Raw genomic sequence first — 25,979 nt, forward strand, 5'->3', positions numbered from 1 at the left:
CAAGGTCAAAGACCTCTTCAGGATTTTTTTTTTACTATTTTTTCATACTCAGCGCATCAAAAAACATGTATATACATATTTTGAAGCTTACATAGCAAAAAAAATTTGACCTTGAAATGATGATTTTCAAGGTCAAGGACACATTTGAAACTTTTTTTTACTATTTTTCTGTTATTAAGTACATCAATTTCACCTTAAAATTATCAAATATTTTGTGTTCGTTGGGTGGTCGAAATATCGACCAACCCCGTCCTCTAAAGGTTAAAAATATTGTTATAAAGTATAGTGAAAAAACAAAAAAAGATAATATGTACATACATTTTTTTTTATTGATAACAATGTATATATATACATTTATTTAATAATTAACAATATGACACAGGGCACAAAGCGAGGTGTATCGACTGCAGAACCGTATTGAAGTGATGGAAGCTGATAAGGATCGGCTTGAGCTGGAAGCAGAGAAACAGCAAATGTTGGCAGCCAAGTCACGCGAAGAATCTCGCAAAGCCCAAGAAGAGCTTTCTCGGGTGCAAGAGATGTACGATCGCGCAGCGCTGCAACTCGGTCGTACCAAGGAACACGAAGAAAAGTCAAAAGAAAACATCGATCGACTAAGCGTCGATTTAGAAATGGTGCGAGAGCGTTACGAGAAATCGCAGATCGAATTGCGACGTTTGCAGAACGAGCGTGAAAAATTAGTCGCAGACAATGAACGCATCAGTTTTGAACTGGAACGCGCACACTCGCAATTGAACAAAGCACAGGCTGCAACGGAAAAGACACAAGAAGAGCTGGCACGTATGCAGCTGGAAATTGAAAAGATGTACGAGAAACATGATCGTCAGCAAACTGAAGTAAGAAAGGCGCAGGCGGAAGCGGAACGGCTGCGAACTGAGGCAGAGAGCGCGCGCGAGGAATGCGAGAGATACGCGACCCGTTTTGGCAAGTATCAAGAGAACCAAGAACGACAGAAAGAGGAGCACGAGTGGGCAAAGCTGGAAGTAGAACGATTACGGGATCGTTTGGAGAAGGCGCTGGCAGAACTCGAGCGAGCACGGAAGGCCGAACAGGATGCTTCAAGACTGCGCGCCGATCTGGAGCGTGCGGAGGGTGTGCGAGGTAAATATCAGTACGAGCAGGAGAAGTGGCAAAATGAGGGTAGTAGGCTACAGCAGGAAGTAGAGAAATTGCGCGAGCGGCTTGAAAATCGCGACACCGAGCTCAAAAGAACGCAATCCAGTAACGCCGAGCTCGAGGCAAAGCTGCATGAAGCGCAGCTTCAACTCGAGCGGGCGCGTGACGAGACTGGCAAGGCAACAGCACAACAAGAGCGCAACCGCTCGGAGATTGAGCGCGCGAGAATCGAAGCCGAGAAAATTCGCGATCGGCATGACAAGCTAAAAGCGCGAGCAGATGTCTTAGAAGCAGATAATGAAAAGCTACGCGTCGAAATTGTGCGACTCGAACGACTGATGCAGACAGAAGGTAAAACGAGATCAGAGAGTGCGAGTATTGAAGTAGAACGTCTGCGAGCCAGTCTAGACAAGGCGATTGTGGCGCGAGATCAGGTTGAGCTTGAGGCCGGTAGACTCGCAAAAGAACTCGAGAAAGCGCATTTGCAGACTGCGAAATATCAGGAAACCGCAGAAAACAGCAAGAAAGAACTCGAACGTCTTGTCGCGGATGTGCAGTTACTGCGTGAAGAACGCGAGACGCTACGACAAGAATTGCGCCGAGTACAACAGCAGCAACAGCAGCAACAGCAACAACAACAAATCGCTGGCGGTGAAGAGCTTGCCCGGTTACAATACGAACTGCAAGTTGCTCAGCGTGATCGCGACAAGATGGCAGCGATTTTCGAGAATCGAGAAAAGCACTCGGAAAAGATGAAAGAGAAACTGGAGGCGGACGCAAAACAACTGCAGATTGAGCGTGACCAGTTAGTGATACAATTGGAGAAATCACAGGAAATGCTGGTAAACTTCCAACAAGAGCTGAGTGCTAACGAAGCCGAATTAGAGCGACAACGTGAGGAGGCTCGTCGTCTTCAGCAACGAGCTCACGCGCAGACGCCCGATCGTATCGCTAAAGAAGCGCTTGACGCGCAAATGCGCGAGGTGCAGCGTCTTCAGCAACAGATGCAAAGCCTTCAGCAAACGCAACAAAAAGAGCGGCAACGTGCCGAGCAGGCAGAAAAGCGGGTACAAGAGTTACAGAAGCAACTGACATCGCGTGGTACCGAAACTGCGCAAGCCGATGCGGCTCAGCTCGAGCAGTGGCGAAAGTTATGCGAGACAGAACGACAGCGAGCGGACACAGCCGAGCGCGAAGCCGGCGAGTTGCAGAAACGGATACAAGCGACCGAACGGCAGCTTCACGCGCAGCAACAGCAGATCCAACAGATGCAGGTTACGATGCAACAACAGCAGCAGCAACTACAACAACCTCAACCGACTATACAGCAAAATGACCAAGAGATCAACAGACTAAGAAAAGAGCTCGAACGCGCACACGAGGAGATTAAACAGGCTACCGTGGAACGTGAGCGATTTCAAGCACAGCTCGAGATGTTGTGTCAGGAATTGGAGAAAAATCAGGTTAGCGATCACCGCAACAGCGGCGGCATCAATGTTCGCTTGCATGTGTTGCTGATAAACATTTCACTTTTGTTATCCATATCACTATTTCCATCACAATTATTACTATCATTATCACTAATAATTCTCCGCGCACTCTACACGCATTCTTGAATTTATTCCAAAATAATTCAGTCGATTGTTGTGTCAAAAAAAGAAAAAAGAATACCTTTTTTCTTTTTTCTCTAGCGAGAAGACCAACAAACTTGATAAACTCTACATATCACAAGAAAAAATAAGATATACATTCATGTTTTTATGTATATTTGTGTGTATGTATGTGAAAATTTTACGCGTGAAAATCAACCAGCCACATTACATTACTCATGCAGCTTATCACAATCATCACTTTTTATTCAGTAGCAATCATTCTTTCTTTAAATCCTATTCCTTTGGCAATTCTTCTAAACACTGTTATTTTTCGCTCTCCTTGCTATTAAATACATTGTTCATTTTTCTAATTATTATGATTATCGTCTTTCTTATTATTTTGCGTTGTTTGTATTTTTAGTTTTGTGTTTTAGCATTATTCTTTTTATTATTATTGTTATTATTGTTATATCTTTAGTTACCCATCGATGTTGTAATAATTATTGTTGTTGTTATTATAATGACAAAGAAAACGCGATAAAAAAAGAACAACAGAGATATGAAGTAAATGAAATAAAAAATGCATGTACAGGGTGGCCACTGAAAGACTGAAGGGTTTGAAAAAGTCATAACTTGTTCATTTTAAGTCTTGTTTATTTTTTTTGTAGGTTATAGAGCATCTCTTGGAGATTAAAATGACTACGTATGATGTCCAGCAACGAGTAAATCTCGTGAGTTTTTCTATTCCAGTGAAAGATAAATTATCAAAACTCAGAGGAAATATCGGCAACATTTTAATGTTAGAGTATCTCCTAGCAATAACATGATTCGGAACCTAATCGCCCGGTTTGAAAGAACTAAATCAGTCGGCGATCTTCCGGGAAGAGGTCCTAAGCGCACTGTACGATCTGACGCAGTAAATGTTGCCGATATTTTCTCTGAGTTTTTATAATTGATCTTTTACTGAAATAGAAAAACTCAATGAGTTGCTAGACATCATACGTAGCCATTTTAATCTCCAAGGAGTTTATAAGGAATGCTTTAACCTACAAAAAAAAAAAATAAAAAAGATTGAAAATGAACAAGTTATGACTTTTTCAAACCCTTCAGTCTTTCAGTGACTACCCTGTATAAGGTAGTTGACTCAGTAGTCGATCACTTACAAAGTTTTGTTAGTGAGAAGTGTCTGTTCTTTTAGCGAAAAATTACTTTTAAACTGAAGAAAAAGGAAGAAGTTGTTTTTAAATAGTCAATTTTTTTATACATTATTTAAAGTAGTGATATTGAAAAAAAGTCTTTAAAAAATATATTTATTCTTGAAAATTAATTTTTAATAATAAGATCCGAGGTCCGTAGTAGTCACCATTTTACAACTGGGAGCAATTATCGATAGGGTAGTACGACCCAGTTGTCGATTACACATTGACAGCAAAAGATGTTAAGTGTTAAGCAGTTAAATGAAAAAACAAAATTGATTAGGCAGAGTGATAAAATTTGAAAGTAATAGATTCATTTACCGAGTTTTTTTTTTATTTTAATTTCAAATACTTTCTGACCTTCGTTTCATGTGTGTAGCATGTGTACTTAACCTTTTACTTGCGAATGAAGTGTGGCATACAGTATTTTAAATTCTTTATTTGCAGTACGCAGAGATTTTCCATTTCCTACTGCTTCCACTGCTTTTTTAATTTTAATCATCATTATTGTCTATTGTAGTTTGTTTGTTTTACACGTGAAAAGAAAATAAAAGTTGTAATCAAGAATAGGACGTTGTAGCGCGACAGTTCGATGCAAAAGTTTTATGTCTGAGTATAGGTTAAGAAACCCTACTTCTAGCAGTACCGACCGAAAACTTTTGTACAGTCTGCCCTCGTACACAGAGAGAGTATCTGTTTCAATGCACACACACTATGAAATATTGTCTAGAGTGACGATCTGGCAACGTTCTTATTCGCTCTCACACGCTAAATAACAGAAAAACTTCAGTTCTTTTTGTTATTATATCGTTAAAACTAAACGGTCAATCATTTTGATTTTTTTCTAACGTTCTTAAGGGTCTCTTCTGCCATATATCCGTTTTTGATCACTCTCTTGTTATTCTTTGTTATTATAGAATTAAAAGTACACAATTTTTGTACGAATTGTGTATACACTACATAGGAAAAGTATAATCTTTGGAACCAATTATCATAAAACAATATCAATAAAACTTAACCAGCGTGTAAATATTACATTTATTAACGTATATCCAAAGTTTCAACTTTTTCTTGTTAAATGCGATTCGCGCTACAACGTTCTTAAGTATGAAAAACGGGACGATATTGTCTCGATCACTTAATAAATAATATTTTTAAAATATAAAATTTAAGTTACTTTTTTCTGACTACTTATGCTGACCATATTAAACTCTTACGAACGTTTTATACTTGCAAAAAGAATTCTTTTTTAGTTTTTAGAGACTTTTATTTCACTCGTCCGTTAGCGTGAAGCTTACCGAGAAGGTAAGAACACCCAAAAATCTTACACAAGCCGACACTTAATATAATTTATTTCCTACGAATGGCGTTGCTTATGCTTTTCAAACTGATCACAATAATAACTTTAAAAACTTGTATTATATTATTTAATTTTTTAAATACAGACATATATAACTAAACATGTAAAAATCCTACTTATTTATAGATGTAATCAACTATTGGGTATTAATCGACTATTAAATCAATTGCTTTAGTTTATAAAAGAAAACAGTAAAGTTTTATATTTTCATGCGCTTGCTTCTCTACATTATTACTACTATATCTCTATTTGACACTATCATTATTATTATAAGTATTAGTGATATTATTATTAGTATTAATATTAGTATTATATTATATTAGTATATATTATATTATATTATATCACATCACTTCACGTCACATCACGTCACATCACGTCACGTTACGTCACGTAACGTCACATCACATATATTATATATCATATATATCATATATATTATGTATCATATATATCATATATCATATCATATGATATATGATATATCGTATTGTATCGTATCGTATCGTATCGTATATCATATCATATCATATTATATAGATGCATCTATGTCACGTGTTAAACGTGACTCCCAAAAGTAATTGCAAACATTGTGTTGAATTCATGAGATAAAGAAATATCGTTTCATTCTTTCTAGAGTGTCTGCAATTCTTTATATAATAATTCTATGCATTGTTTATTCACATACTTACGACAAAAAGTTTGAAAACGATATTGTCTTCTATTTGTTTGATGGACTTTAAATGATAGTTCGTGTGTGTGTGTGTGTGTGTGTGTGTGTGTGTGCGCGCGCGCGCAGAGATTTAGATCATTCGTACACTTTATTTAAAATGAGAAAAGTAGTAGTTTTGACCATTTTTTTAGACAAATGTTGTTGGGGAGTAAGTAATGGATTAAATAATGCACATAAGCATATGCAATTGCTCTTGAGTGGTGTCATAAAGAACATGTCAAGATCGATTTAAATTTTTTAAATGGAAACCGGTATATTTAATTGCATATCCTTGTAGCTGACGTCAAGGTGTTTTTGAAATATTGATTACAAATTCTTGTTAGTTAAGATCCTAAGTTATAAGATTTCAAAATTTTAGTACTACCAGCGTTAGCATTATCTAAGATACTGTATGAAGATCGCACGGTCGGATTTACATCTTCTCGGAGTGCTTGATTAATATGAGTTCTCAAAGAAAAATAAATTCAACCGTGCGACCTCTACACGGTACATCTTGGGTAATGCTAACTCCGGCGGTACTGGAAATTTTAAAGTCTCATAACTCAGGAAGATCTTACCTGAAAAGAGTTAGTAACCAATGTTTCGAAAACACTTTGACGTCAGGAATAAGAATATGTAATGAAATACATGAGTTCCCATTAAAAAAATTCAAATCGACTTTGACATGATCTTTGTGACGCCACCTAAAGTCAATCGCATATACCTATGTAATGCATTACTTAATTCCCAACAACTTTTGTCTAAACCATTTTTCAAAATAACCACTTTCTTCCTTTTTAAATAAAGTGTACGGGTGGTTTGAAACACCCTGTATTTACAGAGTGTCCGACAATTGATGTACAATCTCTCGTAGGCAGGTAAAAAAAGTAACACTAAGTTAAAAAGTTCTATACTATTTAGTATAGTATATATGTTGCAAAATTCGCAATAGTTACCAAGATCTTAATTAACAAAGATCCGCGAACAAGCACGCTGTCTTACGCGCGTAAGCCCGTAATATAACTAATAGAACAGCATATATTATAGCACATACATAATAAAAGGTAACCGCGGGAAGCGCGCCGAGTTGTCTTACGCATGTAGACAGCCCGAAGCATGCTTCGCGGATCTTTGTTAATTAAGATCTCGGTGACTATTGCAAATCTCGCAAAATGTATAGAACTTTTCGACCCAGGTTTACTCTTTCTACCTGCTTACGAGAGATTGTATACTAATTGTCTGGTACCCTGTACACATGTACTTGTATTTCTTATTGTGTAGATTGTTTTTTTACTTGCAATGTTTTTTGTTCTGACATCTCTCTATATGTAAATATACATATATATCGCTGTATAAATACTAAATATGGAGGAGTTTATGTCGTATTTTACAATTGTTGTGTTGTTATTATTATCATCAGTATTTTATTATTGTTATTATTATATATCACGCATTAATATAATTCGTTAAATAGATAACAAACGTTATGCTACTTTCGATTTCTTTCAAAATTTCTAATTGTGATAACAACTAAAAAATAAAAATTACTTGGAAAAATTAGTGCCACTAGCGTTTTATTTTGCAAGAAACGGATACGACGAGAGTTTACGTATACCTTGCTGTACAATCAAGTTGCACTTAAGATGCATTTTTACGTCTCGCTGAAACTGACTGTTTGAGCAACAAAAAAAGTCACATGATGATTTTTCTCGCTGAACTATTCAACGTTTTTTGTATATGAAAAAGATTAGAGCGACAAAAGTAAAAGATAGATTTAGCGTTGTTTGCGTTTTGTTGACGCTTATTTATATATATTTTTACTTCTTCATCTTCATTTTTTTGAATTAAATTAGTTCATTTTTATATCATTTTTCAAACGTTTTTCGGAAATTCTGCAAAGTTATGTGTCTTTGGTATACATTGTCAAGATTGTGTTTGAAAACACCATTCGTGTGTACATAAGCATCATTCTATCTTTGTTTTACATTTATTACAATAAACGATAAAGATAAATCGCACACGAGTAGTGTTTCTGAACGCAGCTTAGTACATCACAGCGTTTGAGCAACAATGCTTTGTAATTGAACTGGTTCCAACTACAAAATTGTAGCCGCTGGAATACGAGCAACAAATCAAAGTTATCACGTGACTCTTCTTGTCGTTCAAACATTTAGTTTCAGCGGTATGTGAAATTGTACCTTTAGGAAATTAAGATTCACACGCAAACAAAGCATATAGTATAGCAGTTTTGAACGCAAATAGACAGTCATTGAGTATGCATTTTGGAATGGTTATCATTATTATTACTTTTATGACACAATCTAAGCTTCTCTTTTTCTTTTTTGAGAAGCTATTCTTTTTTTTTCTTTCTTTGTCTAGCAGTTGATTACAAATTAAAAACACAAAACAAAAAAAAATATTATGCATGCGACAAATGTAAATAAAAGAGTACGCTATGTCAAATTTCTATGTAAATGCAGGTTGATTTGCACGAGACGAAACAGAAACTTCATCAAGCTGGAGCTGCGAAAATTGGCGCCGATCTTACTACTCAGGAGAGGAAACAGTTAGAGGAACAAAGACGACAATTAGAAGAGCAGAAAAAACAAATAGAGGAAAAGATGAAGTCCGTAGATCAGAAAGCTAGATCAATAGAAGAGAAGGAGAAGACGCTCCAAAGTCTTGATCAGGATATCAAGAAGAGGAAGACGAGATTGGATCAACTCGAGCAGCAGTTACAAAAGGTAATCTCATCTACTTTGCTAAGACAAGTTTTAGCTTTAATATGTATTATTATGTATAATAAAACGTAAAGTAATTGATAAATATTCAGAACAATATATTATAGATAGCAATCTCACACAGAATGAAAAACTATAGAAACTGTTATATTCTGGTCTTCGATTACGGTCGGGTTTCTGCGGAGGAACGCAACTGACACACGACACCCTTGTGTGTTCTATCCCGACACACTAACCTAATGAGATAAGTCAAGCATGCGGGTCGAGTAAGTCTGTTCGGTAACGCAGATAAGTCAGGAGTTTGCCAATACTACTTGGCTAATGTCTTCTCACTTGTCGGTTCCTTTTTAGGTTTTAAACGCGAGTCTAATTTACCTGGGACGGAATCTAGCGATCGCGTAATGAGATTACAGAAACGTATGTGTTGGAGGAAGGTCCTAGGTTTAATTACTTAAAGTCGTTTTTACTTTTACAAACATATAAATCATTCTTTATTCAACAAAGTAACATTTAGAGTTTATCAAAAAAATATTCTTATGCAAATACAAATAATGTGAGTGTGTTTACGTGAGGCGAACTCACAAGAAGAGACTACGACGTTGTACCAATCGATTTGGACGAAATTTATAGGATCGATAGATGACTATGTGGAGTATTGCACAGTAAAGTAATAAGACGCAGCTCTCAAGCATTCGCGAGAAAATCGAATTTGAAAGTTTCGAGTTACCTTATGAAGATCAAAAAGCACGGTAGTGGTTTGCTCCAAGTTTCATGCGCAACGAAGTTTGCGCGCAAACGGCGCGAAGCACAACGTGCTTCTATTACGCAAGATTTAGCTATTTGAGGAGTAGGGAGATTTTCACGGAATAATATTTCGATAACCACTGAATCGATCACTATTCTTTTAATTTTAATCAATTCAGAACAAAACATGATAAAAAATATTGTTGCGTTTTTTGTGTCCTAATCGAAGATACTTGACAATAACGTTTTAACAGTGAGAAATTCACGTTTTTATAGTCGTCGTGGAATCAGAATGTGTGCATGTTTGTGTGCCTGCTAACAGATGGCATACATGTACGCGCACGCTAAAAGAAAAAAGAGAAAGAAAGACAGGAAGTGTGAGTTAGAGAGAGAAAGAAAGAATCAAGAAGCACGGTAGTGATGGTAATGTTTCGAGTCATTTCAAGTTCACCACACAAGAAATCTTCCGTAACGCGTTATACGTTATACGTTATAATTAAGTATGACTATAAACTTAGCCTTGTTATGTTTTATATTATATATAAGTAAAATCTAAGTTTACGGCTAGTACTTACTAACAAAACGTAACGCGTTACGAAAGAATTTGTGCGGTGGATCTTCACGCGCAATGAAGTCGAATCGAAATCGTGAGTGCTTGTGATTGTGACAAGTATGTATCAATTTTTGATCACTTCAATAATTGTGTTGTACATGCTGTGTTCTACATGTTATTGTTCTACATGTTACTTGCTCAGATATAATAATAAGCAATTATCTAACCTTTCTTTTTGTATGATCAGACAGATTGCTTATTATTATCAATGAACAGATAACATGCAGATATTATATAAAAAAGTTTTAATCTACTAGACAACTTGAAAACAAATTTTAATCTTCAACGAATTTATTTTCTTGACTTTAACTGTAGTGGGGCAATGGATGTTTTGTATATATATATTCGGCTGTCTTTATCGTGTTTCCAACGTTTGATTTTTAACTTCAACATGTAAGTATGTTTGCCTCTCTCGTGCGTGATAATATAAAGTGATAACACTACATTTTCAGGATCAATTACAGTTTTAGCGTCGTACGTATATACTAATGTGTGAGATTTGTCGTCAAGTAAGTTCAACTGTTTCAAGAATGATAGATTCGTGACATGATAAGATAGAATTTATAATTTGTAATTTATAATACTGAAGAAGACTCAAGTAGAGTCGAAAAGTATGTTTAAAATTTGAAATTTGATATATTGTTTTAATAATAAAAATAACTTCCGATCATTGCTCGTTAATTTGGCCTGTTTATATTATTTTTATTATTGTGATTTATTTATTAGATATTACGAGCTACGTTTTTAAATTTTAATATTGTAATATTATTATTATTTTTAAAAAAGTTTTGTTGACTTAACTAACTTTTATTTTACAGACTGTTACGTATTACTTTATATTTGACACAGTTTTAGTAAAAGCAGTACATGATCAAAAAATAATCGGAATTTTTAATTTAAACCTCGCGGGCTTATCGGTTTAGAATTCTGTTGTTTGTGTCACGTTGGCAGCACTGTTACGGACACCCATGCCAAGCTTTTGCTTATCAGCTGTTCATTTACCTTTATGACAGTGATTTCTTTACATCAAGTTTTTACGTCGCGGCGATTTTTACAATGGATTCAAACCTTGAACAACGTTCTTGCATTAAATTTTGCTATAAAAATGAAATTAAGTGTTCCAACACAGTAAAAATGTTACAAAAGTGTTATGGTGACGATACTCTATCGAAAACACAGGTGTACCAGTGGTATGAACGCTTTAAAAGTGGTCGTGAGGTTGTTGAGGACAATGCTCGTCCTGGGAGGCCATCGACATCGAAAACTGATGAAAACGTCGATGAAATCCGACAATTGTTGATCGAAAATCGCAAATTGACGATAAGGGAGATAGCTGAGACCACCAACATATCATTCGGATCCGTTTAGAGCATTTTGCGTGAGGATTTCGGTCTAAGGCGAGTCACTGCGAGATTGGTGCCAAAAAAACTGAATTTCGTGCAAAAATTCTCGTGAGTTTCTCGTCAAAAACAACACCAATACCATTCAACAACCGTCCAATTCACCTGATCTGGCACCATGTGACTTCTTCCTATTCGATCGACTCAAAAAACCACTACGAGGAACTCGGTTTGAGAGTGTGGAGGCAATAAAGCTAAAATCGCTGGAGGCACTAATGGCTATACCAAAAATCGACTTCCAGAAAAGCTTCGAGGGGTGGATTAACCGCTGGCACAAGTGCATCGCAGCCGACGGGGACTACTTTAAAGGGGACAACTTAAATTTTGAAAAATAAACATGTACTTTTCTTTATATGAATAAATTCCGGTTATTTTTTGATCATGGTAGTATGTTGGCAAAGATTAAGAATAAAATATACGTGAATCTATAACAGGAAGCTATTTTTTTCCGGACAGTTAACATGGCAAAATCAGCATATTTTACGTTCCATGAAAATTTCTTTTTTTATTACACTCTAAGATCTTGAAGAAGAGGCACAGAAGTATAAAATTTCCATGAGAGTAATAATCTAGTTTATTATTTCTAATAAAATATTATTTAGACATTTATCAATTATTCTGTAATTTTTACAGAGCGCCATAAATATCTTTCTGCTACTACATTAGACAAACAAGTGGATACAGTTATATTTGTTTGGAAGTAAGATGTCTGCAATTTGGTATTCATTTTTAAATATAAAACTCAACAAATCTCACTTGTCATCTTAAATTGTGAGAAGTTGCAAGTACAAAAACACATTTTTTTGTAAGATAGTTTAAAAACTGACAATTATGAACTTTTGAATCATTATCAAAAAGCTTTGCTTAAGAATTTTATTTATCTAAATATCAACTATTTTATACACATACAATAGGCATATTCCAAGCCTGAAATGCAGAATAAATCAGCATCGAGTGTTAGTTGATGCTTTGCAAAATTTCTGATTAAAGCAACACTTAAGATAACACCCAATAAGGTTTTGCTCAGAATTATGTGAATGATTCAGTAGGTAAATACACAAACTGCAATTCATAATAAGATATACAGGGTGTCCCAGAATTGGTTTAACATCTCTCGTAGGCAGGTAGGAGGAATAAAACTGAGTCGAAAAATCCTATATCATTTTGCTAGATTCGCAATAGTTACTGAGATTTTAATTAACAAAGATCCGCGAATAAGCATGCATCGGGCTGTCTTACGCGCGTAAGACNGCCCNNNGCGCTTCGCGCGNTAACGGTGTTACCCATAGCGACATATGGGAGGAGCTAATATAACAGCATATACTATAACATATACATATTAAAATGTAATTGCGCGAAGCGCGCCGGGCTGTCCTCCGCGCGTAAGACAGCCTGATGCACGCTTATTCGCGGATCTTTGTTAATTAAAATCTCAGTAACTATTGCGAATCTAGCAAAATGGTATAGGACTTTTCGACTTAGTTTTATTCCTTCTATCTGCCTACGAGAGATGTTAAACCAATTCTGGGACACCCTGTATATACATATGATGTTAAGAGATAAAAAAAGTGATATCAAAAAGTAGCACTAAGTAAATTTTTAATTATAATACCAAGTAAAGTTTTGTATGTTTACATTTGAAACCTTAAAATTAAAAAAGAATATGCAATAGAAAGTATAACATATAATCAAGAAAAATTTATTTATTGTATTTAATACTTAAATCAAAAATCTTTTTTCTAAAATAAAATCCGCTTTACAAAAAAAGTGATATCAAAAAGTAACACCACGTAAACTTTTGTACGTTATTTATTGAAAAACAATATCAAGAGGCACGGTAGTACCTCGCGCCAAGTTCACGCGCAACAAAGTGGCGCTCGAACTGCGCGAGCACACTGTGTCTCTTATACGTAAAAATCAGGTGTTTCAGTAAAGGGGAGAGTTTTAATCGGCCACTTTTTAATAACGACTGAACCGATCGACTTTTTTTTAGTCTTGTTCGATTTGCGTTAAAAAAATTAAAAAAACAGTATTCTTGCGTTTTTGTTGTTTGTTTCTGATTTTTCGAGATATACGGCGATACAGTTTCAAAGTGAAAACTTTACGATTCAGAAACGTAGTCATTGTCGTCATCGTGCGACCAAATTGTGTGCATGTTTGCATGCCTGCTGCTAGATGGCATACAAGCGCGTTTTAAGACAAAAAAGAAAGAAAGACAAGAAGTGTGAGTAAGAGAGAAAAAGAGAAAATTACGAGGCACGGTAGTGGTTCGCGTTATTCGCGCCGGCAACATCTTCGATAGTACCGATCGCTTCGACAATGTTCCTCGCGACGTGATTTCGCGCCGGCAACACCTCCGATATAACTTTTTTTAATAAACTGTTTTGAAACTTGGTACAAAATAAGTATAAAGTATATATAAACTTTCAATTTATGAAGTAAGAAAAGTAATTCAGAAAACGGAATAAGCAAATTTTGTATACAAATCAAACTCCGGCAATACCCCTGATCGTGGCGGGCTCAAGGTTGTCTTACCGCAGCGTGGTCGTTTCGCGCCGGCAATACCTCAAATATAACTTTTTTTTATTAAATTATTTTGACACTAAAGAACTAGAAATTATATACTTTAAATGGATGTTAGAAAATTAATTCAGAAAACATATTCTTCTTTGCATCGGCAACATCTCCGATATAACTTTTTTCATTCAATTATTTTGAAACTTTGCAGAAAATAAGTACAAACTATATACTTTAACTTTATGAAGTAAAAACTGAAAAATTAATAAATTAAAAATTGATTTAATACTACAAAAACTTCTTTCTTTATAAGACTTGTTTTACAAAATTAAATAATACTACAAACTGCAAAATGTGTAATATCTCGAAAAACTTATCTTTTCAAAAAAAATGATAAAAACAGGCGCCAAGTACACGCACAACACGTATTGTATTTAAATTAATAAAGTAAAAATTGATTTTAATACTACAAACAATTCTTTTTCTTATAATTATATATTACAAAACGTTCTTGTTCTAAACACCTGTTTTACAAAAAAAGTGATATCAAAAAGCACCAAGTAAACTTTCTTTTGTACGTTATTATATTGAAAAACAATATACAATAGAAAACAATATTGAATAGAAATACAATTTACAATAACATACTTATGTCAAAAGTAAGACTATGCCTTATCTTTTTTTCTGTGATTATATACTACAAAAAAAATTCTTTTTCTAAAAACCTGTTTTATTGTTGAAAAACAATATACAGCATAATTGTGTCTATGGTAAAACTAGGCTTTAACTTTTTTTCGTATGATTATTAATAACTAATCCTAAGTACGTAACTATGTACTTTGATAAGATTATAGTTATTACTAGAACATAGAGATGTAACAAGAGAAAAAATGTTTTCAAAATATAAAAAATATTTAATCCAAACAAACTTGGTGCGGCTGCTTCTCAACTATACTGAACTTATTTCTTTGTGCGGCAGTCTGATGCAGCCGTGCCAAATTTTTTTGCATTAAATATTTTTTATTTTTTATTTTTTTATTGCTTTTTATTCTTTTAATTTTTATTGTTTTATATAATAACAAATAAAATTTTATTTGGTGGTATTGTGAGCATTATACGTATAGCGCCTCGTGTAACTGTAGCGGTTAATTAGAATTTTAAGAAATAATTTAAGTATAACAAATAAGTATAATAAATTTCCAGGCGGAAACTAGAGAGCCTCGCGAGATAAGTCGATCTGAACCTGATCACGTATTATAATCATTAAACAAAACCGAGTCGAAGAACTGAATTCCGATCGACTCTCACAAAGGGAATATAATGAACAATGAACTCTCACGCACGGATCATGTGCTCGCCATAGCTCTCATCGCTTCAAAGAGACCGCTATAAAATTTGAGAGGCGAAGACCGCCGCACGTCAATATAAACAAAATAAAAAAGACACGCGCCGACACTGAAATCTAAACAATCGATGACTCTACACAAATCGAATGATAGAGATCAAGAAATCCCCACTCTCTGATCTCCGAATAAAAACTTCGGATCCTGGATCCGGAGCTCAGTTCCGAAGCAATTCTAAATCAAAGTTCAAATCAAAAGTCACGTCAAGTATTGCAAGCGTAAATACTTATACTTTGTAAGAAATTGTACTCTGAGTAAACTTACTTTGAGTAAAAACTTTGTGAATAAAATAAAGACTTTTTTGAGAATTGTTGGTGGCAATTCTTACACTATCTTTTGATATCATTTCTTTTGTAAAACAGGATTTTTTAAGAATAGAATTTTTTGTAGTATATAGTATATTGTTTTTCAATAAATAATGTACAAAACGTACTTGGTGTTATTTTGTGATATTACTTCTTTTGTAAAGCAGGTTATGGTTTAGAAATATGCATTTCTCTTTACTGTTCAAGCAGCGTTATCATTTCTCTTTTTTGTAGAAAGAACAATGTTATTAACTATCTCTATTAGTTTTTGGCGCGCGTGGCAGCTTGCTGTTCGGTACGTTACATCGCGTCAATTATCAATCAGATGATCGCGGAGAGCAGTGGCTTCTTATTCCTCAAGCGCTGCTTGCTCCCTTGCGTACCGCCGAATATTGGCTGATCGCAAGATCCGCCGAGTCATATGCCGCGCTCGCTTGTTTACTTCGTCTCTCGTTGCTAAGACATTGCATGATGTAAGCCATCTTTTTTACAATGACAATCATACACGCCTACAAAGTCAGGATCACCATCGCTTTTCACGCGCTCATTGGTTCACATTTATTAATATATATCTCATTAACTATTGCAAATTTCGCAAAATGGCAACTAACTTTTCTAGTCAGTTTCACTTAATCTATCTTCATATTTCAGCTGTATCAAAATTTTTCAGACACCCTGTATATGTACTACTCCTATTCTAAAGATGGAGAAATAAATCGTTGAGTCTAGAGTTGAGACATTTTGATTTTGAGTAGTAATTGGGGATGTGTTTTCAAGCATATTAGTATCAGTAAAATTTAATCCGTGTGATTGTTCTTTAATGTGAAGAACCTCAAAAATTATTCTTGTATAAAAATTTTTCTTTCTCTATAAAACTTGGTTTACAAAATATATACTACAAAACATTCTTTCTATAAAAATATGTTTTACAAAAGAAGTGATATTAAAAAGTAGCACCAAATAAACTTTTGTACGTTATTATATTAAAAAACAATATACAATAGACAACACTATATAGAATAGAAATACAATGTACAATACCATACTTGTGTCACTAGTAAGACCTCATACAGCACCGAAGCTTTCAGTAATATTTCAGAAACGGTGCAACATTGCAAGTTGCAATGTAATATTGCAAAGACGTTTTAGAGACATATAATATCAATATTTTGCCGAAATGTTCTAGCAATGTTTTTTTATAGTATGTTTAATTCTAGTATATTATCAGAAATACTTTTAAATAGCTATTAACAAACATGTATACATACTGTGACGTGGTAGTCGCGCTGTTCCTCTTCTTCCGCCACAAAAATTGCACATTCCGATCGAATCCGGAAATGCGAGCCGTCCGAGCGCCAGGATCCTCCAGGGCTTGTTAATTATTTGTATCGTCGTCTTACGCTTTGCTTATTTTTTTGTTTGACTAATTTGTGCCTCACCGTCTGCGTATCAACGAGGGAATATCTTCGGAAATATCTGCGAAAATATCTGCTAAAGAGCCCCGGAGGGCTATCTGCTGTAAGGAATAGATAACAAAGCGAGGACTGAGCGAGAGAGAGAGGGGCGTACGTCGGCAAGCGCAGGCTGCCGTTACCAGCGGATACGGCCCTGATCCAGGCGTAAGGATACATCGCGGGCGCTAGCAAACACGGAAGGACGGCGAGTTATAGCGTCGATAGGTGGCGTCACCGGCCAAGAAATCAAGCAGCAAATATTCAGCAAATTCTGGCCACCGGTCGCTCCAGCTGGAAGAAAATCGGGATGCGCCGCATCCTGAGCGGACGAATACCTACGGGCGCACCAAATTGAGCCGGCGAGGTGCCGCTAATTAGCCTCATTAACAACGAAAGATTAGCATTTGTAATTCGCGGCTATGAGCGATAATAACTCCGGCGAACCGGAGCGCCGCGCCTAACAGAATACCGCGTCCTGATTGGCCGTTGCGACTCACCACTGCGAATCTAGCGCGCTCCGGCGTATCGACCCCGAATCAATCGCGATCCTCGCTCTCTTGGTCGCTGTCTCTTGATCGTGTCGGACGCATCAACGGATCCTTCCGTTCCTTGCTTTCTCGATCAGAATCCCGGAAAATGGAACATAACGGAGAAACCGGAAACGACGGCGAAATCCGGTGAGATGCTTTTGCGTTTTCTGTGAGCCACGAATCCGCGCATCCGTTGCTCAGTGTCAAGGTCAGTCGCGCCGTTTAGTTAGAAAAATTTTCTCGCGGGCGAGGAGACGTCCTTTGCCATATTTGGTTATTTGGTATTACGAGCGGCTGGAATCGTGCTTCATGGGGCTTCGTGACACTAAGCGTTCGTAGGAGCAATATTTTAGTATTGAAATTAAGGTAATAAGCCTTGGATACGAGTGGAGACGCGCCAAGCAGCAATTATCGTGTACGTGTTGTCGCGAAAGCCATTTTGTATTGCCTGTTTTGTTTTTTTTTCTGTGCTGATTGTTATTCAAATCGTCGTCAGATAGTCGGCAGTAAGTAACGTTATTTCAAAAATTTCTATCGCCGTGCCGTTTATATTGTGTATTGTTGTGTTGCCGCCCGGTCCGCGTTCTTAACGATATTTAATTAACGTTTTGCGAAAATATCATATGCTTGTAAGTGCCGGAGACGAGGTGCGAGCGAGGTAACCGGAGGCGAGCGGATAAATAGCGTGTCTTGCAATCAGAAAAAGAAGTAACAGGCGCTCCAGTGTAATAAATTCCAGCTAACTACTTGACTTTGTGTGCGATATAACGTGCTGTCGAATCGACAGCTTTTTTAAGCTAATTCATCGTCAAGCCTCCCTCGCCCCCGCTTTGTTTCCCTGTTAACTGCCAGACAGAGATTGTAACCATAACCCGTATTAGTTTCGGTTCTCAGTAACCTAATGTAACCCACGTAACCTAAAGAACCCTAAAGAACCGACTATTAAATGCTGTTGAGGAACCCGATTAACCCGATAAGAACGGGTTTTAAGCACAAAGGTTAGACTGTTTATTTACAATTACATAAAACGGTTTAATTTGCTCACAAAGTGATTTCAAATAATGTAAAAATGGATTCCACGGAAATTACCGACACAGAATTTACCGACACTGTTTTTACCGACAACATTTCATTAATTCCAAATTTGATCGACAACAACTTCAACCGACAAGTAACATTGACAACATTATCCGTATAATATTCACTGGCAATGATGTATTATTTTATTGATTTCGCACTTTTCTTTTGATATAGTGAGTGGTAGGAAGTGGGAGTCTCTTTTGCACACGTTGTAATTGACCACAAGTTATTTTTGCACATGTTGCGATTGCCCACGTTGATATTGACCACGTTGCGATTGACGTCAAATTTATAATTTTTCACGCAAAGCGGGGCGAAGCCACTCTCTCTGCGGGGGAGAGGCGTAGTCCCCTAGCCTAAACGATTACAACACAAATAAAAAGAACATAAAAATTGCAATGCGTGGTCAATATCAACGTGGGCAAAAGCAACGTGAGCAAAAGACTCTCACTTTCTTTTCATCCACTATATCAAAAGAAAAGTGCGAAGTTAATAAAAGAGTCGGTTAAAGTTGTTGTCAATTAAAGTTGTTGTCGATTAAAGTCGTTGTCGGCCAAATCTAGAGTCGATGAAATGTTGTCGGCAAATTCTGTGTCGATGAATTTCATGGGACCCTGTAAAACATAACTTATCACTTATCAGTAATATCATGCGCGCACTTTCGCGTCCACAGTTCGGGACCGGCCGTAAACGCTTAAGGCTTGTTCTACAATACAGTCGTAAACCGTAAGAAATTGACCAATCACAATCGATTATTCTTCTGTAATTGGTCCGTGATTGGTCAATTTCTTACGACTTACAGCTTTCAACAGTAGTGTAGAACAGGTCTAAGTAGGGAGAGAGTTCTGAAAATTCAACTGTGCGAAGGAGAAGGGATAAGTAATGCGAGCGAGATGGATAGGAACGTGCGAATGCGGATTTGAGTACTCAAAGTGACTACAGTACTCATGGTTTGTGACCGTGCTTAATGCTAGTCAATAAGCTGATTGGCGGTTATTCTACTTTTAGCGGAAGAAAGAATGAACAATTCATTCCTTCTCCACCCGTAAATTTATCCGCTATATTTCTTTATTTCTTTCTAGTTTTTCAGCGTTCAGCAAACTTTGTGTGATATGCTTCTTAAATTGTTTTATGTTTTATTTTGTTGGTTTTACTACTGTTAGTGTTAGTTTTTACTGGTTTTATTATTATTGTTTTATTATTTTTCTGTTAGTATTGTTCTATTAACTTTTTCCAGTCGTAATAATTGTAAACAAAAAAGAATATTGTTTCTGTCAAACAATATATACATATATATAATAACTTAATTTAAAAACTGAATATATAAGACCGATACGAACCATTCCCAGGATGTTGAGCGGGAATTTGTACGTGTACACATATATATGTATACATCTATAACAAGTTCACTTGTAAATTTTTACAAGTGAGTTTTTTGAATTGAAAATTTAATTTTTAAATTCATACGGGATGCGGGATTTGCATCTCACATATGAAAAACCCAGAATACCCCCCTAACTAATTTTTAAAATCTTGCGAAAAAAATTCCAAGTTCCTCGGTGGCCTAACAGGAAAGGCGATGGCACGATAAGCCGGAGATTCCAGGTTTGACTCCTGGCCGAGGAGTTTTTTTTCGCAATATTTTAAAAATTAGTTAGTGGGGTATTTAGGGTTTTTCATATATGAGATGCAAATCCTGCATCCCGTATGAATTTAAGAATTGAATTTTTAATTCAAAAAATTCACTTGTAAAAATTTACAAGTAAACTTGTTATAGATGTATACATATATATGTATACACGTACAAGTTCCCGCTCAACATCCTGGGAATGGCTCGTATCGGCCTTATATATTCAGTTTAAATTTTCACGAGCCTTAAAATATTATTTTAATTTAAAAAGTTTTTAATATCATCATTATCCGATTATATTATGTTACTGTCACTATTATTGTTGAACAACCTAATCTGACGAGTTAAGCTACTTTGGTTACTAAGTGTTAACGCAGCGGTAGTTTAGTCTTTACCATTTATTTTTTATAACCTGCTCTGAGCGGGTTAATCGGTTATCTAGCACCATTTGGGAACCGTTCTCTTACGGTTACTACGGGTTATTATAATTTGGAGGAATCTTTCTTGGTTAACCGGGTTACGTGGCGGGTTAGAATTCCTGCTGCCAGACTTTTGCCCAGCTTGAGACAAAGTGTCTAGTCTGGAACATCCGGAATTTCCATTCTGTAAATTACGTGCGTACGGAGAAAGCTCTCCTCTGACACGTGAGTACCGTGATGCGCCTGCTTGGCTTGAATGCCTGTTACGCTTTATTTTTATCATAGTGTTGTCGCTAACCTAAGTCAAATGCATGCCTCATTTACGATCACCCCTAGGTGTGTTTCCGTATTTAACACTTTAGATCGCGCCTTGAGATGCGTTTTTATTTCGCGGCGGGATGCGACCTGGCATATCACTAGGTGATCTATGACCTCTGCATGCTTTTGCTTGCGTTTGACCGGCCCAGTGATCTCACGGCCTGAGTGCAGGAGCTGCGAACCTGGAAATCCCGAGTTCGAATCCGCTCACCACCTAAGGATTTTTTCTTGGCCGGTCCCTTTCAACCGAGGTTATCAGTCGATAGGCAAACTAAATCGAGCTTCCAAAAATTCATTCGGGTATAATCCCGAATTAATTCTCCTCCCACAAGGCGATCATAGTCACAACATCTTGAACACGAGCCCGACACAGATGGGCACGCTCACTGTGAAAGAAGGCCATGTATCGCGTGGTAGTAGTATACTGCACAACCTCTCCTTGTGACGAACATAATTAATAATAATCAATTAATACAAACCCCAGATATCTACTTGATTTATCAACTTTAAAAAGACTCCTAGAATGGCGTATGGACTAACCTGAAAAAGGTCCATTGAGCCAATATGCATCAATATCAATACCTCTTGCTTGCGTATCGTGACTACTTCCCGTTTCTATACGCGCTTTATCAAATGCTTTACGCGGGAATCGGAGAAAATAACTAGTTAAACTTAATAAATAAACAGTCTATGGAGCCGTTTTCGCAGGATGTCTTGCGGAAAATATGTCTTATATGTGTGTACACATATAAGTAAATTCACGTTTTTCACGTGTTTTTTCGAATTGAAATTTCAATTCATAAATTCATATAGGATGCTAGTTTTGCATCTCATATATGATAGTCCCCGAATACCCCCCCTAATTGATTAAAATATTGCGAAAAAAACTTCTCAGCCAGGAATCGAACCTGGAATCTCCGGCTTTCCGGGCCGTCGCCTTCCCTGTTAGGCCACCGAGGCACTTGGAGTTTGTCTCGTAATATTTCGTACATCTATTAAGATGATGTCTGATACTGTATAAACGCNTATTTCGACAGCGTAGATTTCTAAATTAATATTGAATTCGGGGACTATCATATATGAGATGCAAAACTAGCATCCTATATGAATTTATGAATTGAAATTTCAATTCGAAAAAACACGTGAAAAACGTGAATTTACTTATATGTGTACACACATATAAGACATATTTTCCGCAAGACATCCTGCGAAAACGGCTCCATAGACTGTTTATTTATTAAGTTTAATAGATTTCATGAGCCAGAGGACGGTACTCATATTCAATATTAATTTTGAAAATAACTAGACTTTCGGCGATTTATAGTATCGGGTCATTGTAGCGTTGAAGTTGGCGTGTGTCCGTTCAGTTTCTTAATTAATTTTGCTTATTTGTTATTATTGTTATTAATTTAAATAAGCTTTCTTACTAGTTTTTTTCAAAATTTGTCAACCGTATTATTGCGTTACTTCTTTTAATTCTTTTGTTCATATCTATTAGTTTTAATTTTTCTTAGTTGTCTGTTAATCTTATTACGGCTTTTTCTTACTTTCTGTTAGTTTGTAACTAATTTTTATATTTCTTTCGGCTTATTATCCGCTTTGTTAAATATTACTTTTACTAAATTGTTATTTTTGCATTTTATTAGATGTGTTTTGTATGTCGGCTCGTATAACCGGAGAACATTTACACGGACGGTCTACTCTACACCCTGCCTCTCTCCGTTAGGCCCGAGCCATCGCGTTGACCAACGCAGTTTTCATACGGAAACCTATCTGGTGGCCGCAATAAAAACATAGGATTCGTTGAGTTGTGGTGGCTTGCTCGTTCCCGATTCTTCCTGTTTCTTTCCTGCTAACGATCCCGCTACCTCGCGCGAACTTTGCCCGTTGTCCGAACCGATCCCGTCTCGGGCGGAGCGGCGCGCAACATAGCTCGGAAGGAGCAAAAATCGTTATAATACATATATCTATATGTATATATATATATATATATATCATATTACGTATATTTGCAAACTGTATAAATACCAAAATGTATACCAACAAAACAACAAAACTATACGAGGCAATATTGACGTTTTTATCAAGTTCGACGCGTTTTTGTATCTCGTTTGTAATCTATACTTGTCGTCTTCTCTTTATTTACATCTTTAAGAGCATAAGACAAACAAAAGTAAATTAAACTTTAAAGAAAGAAAGCTGTTGTTATTATAGAAAAATAAATTGCAATATATATAATAAAATAAAATAGCGATATTAACTGGACAAAAGAAAATTGTTTACTAATTTCTATATAAAATTAACAATTTGTTCATATTTTTTAATATGTAAGATACTTCAAATTTTAATGAATAAACTTTAAAACTACACATGTGTATATATAAAGACATGAAAACAAACTCATACATTTGCGTTACTTTATAATCTTTTTACATTCGATCGGATATCTGATTGTGAGTTTCAAGTGCAAAAAGATTATGAACTTAAACAATTTAGCATCGAGTTTCTTCTCATTTCTCTCCGATGTTTTTATATATTGTTAAAGTTTATCTATTACATATTTTAAACATTTTGCATATTTATGCGTTTCAATATCACAAATACATTGCACTGTAACATTACTGTAATCTTACATTGTAATATTTTTAAAGGCGGACAGCTCAACGTTGCCGTAAGCTTGCAATAACACTGCAGACATATTTTGCAACTACCGCGCAATATTACAATGTTTTACTGTAAGATTTATGCAATATTATTGCAATCTTTCGGTGCTGTATAAGAATACACCTTAATTTTTTCCGTGATTATTAACTAATCTTAAGTACATAAATGTGTTCTTTGTTAAGATTATAGCAGTTCTTACTAGAATACAGAGGGACTTCTGTTTCCGGTAGCGCGTAAAAAAATTCGTTATAAGAATGTGGTGATATTTCCGAGTCTGAGCGGTAGAATTGGAGTGAGAAAGAGTGACGAGAGTGAGTGGAGTGGAGATAGAAAGTGGAGGAAAAGGAGAAGAGGGTAGAAAAATCCGTAGGGTTGAGTAAAAAAGCGGATGAGGGGAAAAGGTGGAAAGTCGAGCAGATCGGAGAGATTAGGAATAGTAGAACGTGAGAAGGGAGCGTTGGTAGCAGTTGGAGCAAGAAAGGAAGAGAAAGCAGAAAGTGTAGATGGAGTAGGATGTGTTCAAAAAGTTGGAAACAGAATTGGAGATATAGAATATTGAGAGAGTATGACAGAAGAGGAAAGGAAAGAAAAGTTTAAAAGGGATGTAGTTATAGAGGTTAAAGGGCGTAGGAGGGAAAGATCGGCAAGTAAAAGCTTAATCTTAGAAAAATGGCTGAAGAGGAAGAGGGATTCGGGGGAGGAAAGGCGAGAGGAAAAGGAGGATAAAAGAGAAGAATGGTTCCGCAGGAGCAAAAAGATGCAGGATCGCCACGGAGCAGAGAGGAAGGAGAGAAGGAGAAGAGCAGGGAAAAAGAGGACAAAAGGGAGACGGGAGGGGATATTTCGGAAAAGGTGAGCAGGATGAGAAGAGAATTGGAGAAGTACATGAAGAGAGTAGGGAGATAGGAAAAAAAGGTTGAAGAATGGAAGAAGAAGGAAACAGGACTTAAGAAGGAGTGGAATGGGTTGAAGGAGAAGATACAGTTATTAAAAGAAAAATTGAAGAAGAAGAAGGAAGAAAAAAGAAAGAAAGAATTAAGAAAAAAAGAGGACAAGATCGAGAATAGAAAATTTGAGAGAAGGCTAGTACAATTGGAGAAGAATATAGAGCTAAAAGAGAGGGAAAAAAGAAAGAGAAAAAATTTAATAATAAAATGAGTACAGAAAGAGGAAAGTGGGTGGACTGTAGGTGGTGGGTGAAGAGTGAAAAAATTGATAAAGAAGATAGGAGCGGAAGTAAGATAGAAGAGTTCAGAAGACTGAGTGTAGGAAAAGAGGACAGGAGAGAGATAGTGTGGATCAAAGTAGAAAAAGAGGAAGATAAAAAATTAATATGAGAGGAAAAAAGCAATCTAAAAGGCAGAAAAGTTTTGATTGAGGATGATTTGATCTGAAAAGAGAGAGAGGTCAGAAGAAGATTAAGCAGGATGGCAATGAAGGAGAGGAAGAAGGGGAAGAGTGCTTGGGTAAAAGAGTATAAGATAAGAATAGAGGGAGAATGGTGGAGATAGATTGAGAGAAGAGAAAGAGGCAATAGAGAGTGTCGGTACACTCTCTCGGTGAGGTACACAAAAAAAGCAGAACAGGTAGAGGTAGAAAAGGACGGGGGAAGAGTAAGAGAAGAAAGGAGATAAAAAAAGAGATAAAAAAAGGGATAGAAGATAAGAAAAAAAAAAGAGAAAAGAGGGGTGAGAGAGAGAAAAAAGAGATAAAAAAAAGAATTAAAGAATTTTGCAAAATGGCCTATTGGAATGTGATGAGGTTAAGAAATAAGAATAAAGAATTTTAGGAATATCAAAGAGATATGTCTGGGAGAAACAATGGGCAAGAAGGAAAAACAGAAAAAGAAGAGCAATGGGAGAAATGTTAATGGATACAAAGAAGGGTAAGGAGTAAAAGGAAAAGAAGAGGTGGACGGAAAGCGAAGAGTTAATAAAAGTAGGAGAGATGGAGAACAGTAGGTGTATATGTAAACAAAGAGGTGGGGATAAAGTTGGAGAAGATCAAAAGATGAAGGGGGACGGAGATAAGGTGATAACGATAGTAAAGAAAGATTTTAATGCAAGAATCGAAAAAAGGGGGAAGAGGTAATAGCAGAAAAAATGGATAACAAGAGGGAAGGGAAAAAATCAAAGGACAAGAGAATAAAGGGAGAGTGTTGATT

At 36.1% G+C, this 25,979-nt stretch overlaps 1 protein-coding gene across 1 annotated transcript in view; it reads left to right on the top strand.

The window, feature by feature from the left end:
- Nucleotides 1-389: 389 nt before the first annotated feature.
- LOC109862002 (trichohyalin-like) overlaps nucleotides 390-25,979 on the top strand; it is a gene marked incomplete at its 3' end in the record, with an annotated part of 31,612 nt that continues 6,022 nt past the window's right edge. The window contains exons 1-2 of the mRNA XM_020441883.1: nucleotides 390-2,600; nucleotides 8,478-8,741. Of these exons, the coding sequence (XP_020297472.1) occupies nucleotides 426-2,600; nucleotides 8,478-8,741 (2,439 nt within the window). The remainder of the gene's footprint in view (nucleotides 2,601-8,477; nucleotides 8,742-25,979) is intronic.

The sequence above is a fragment of the Pseudomyrmex gracilis genome, unplaced genomic scaffold, assembly GCF_002006095.1.
Source record: "Pseudomyrmex gracilis isolate BER0280 unplaced genomic scaffold, ASM200609v1 scaffold_1252, whole genome shotgun sequence".
NCBI classification, from domain to species: Eukaryota; Metazoa; Arthropoda; class Insecta; order Hymenoptera; family Formicidae; genus Pseudomyrmex; species Pseudomyrmex gracilis.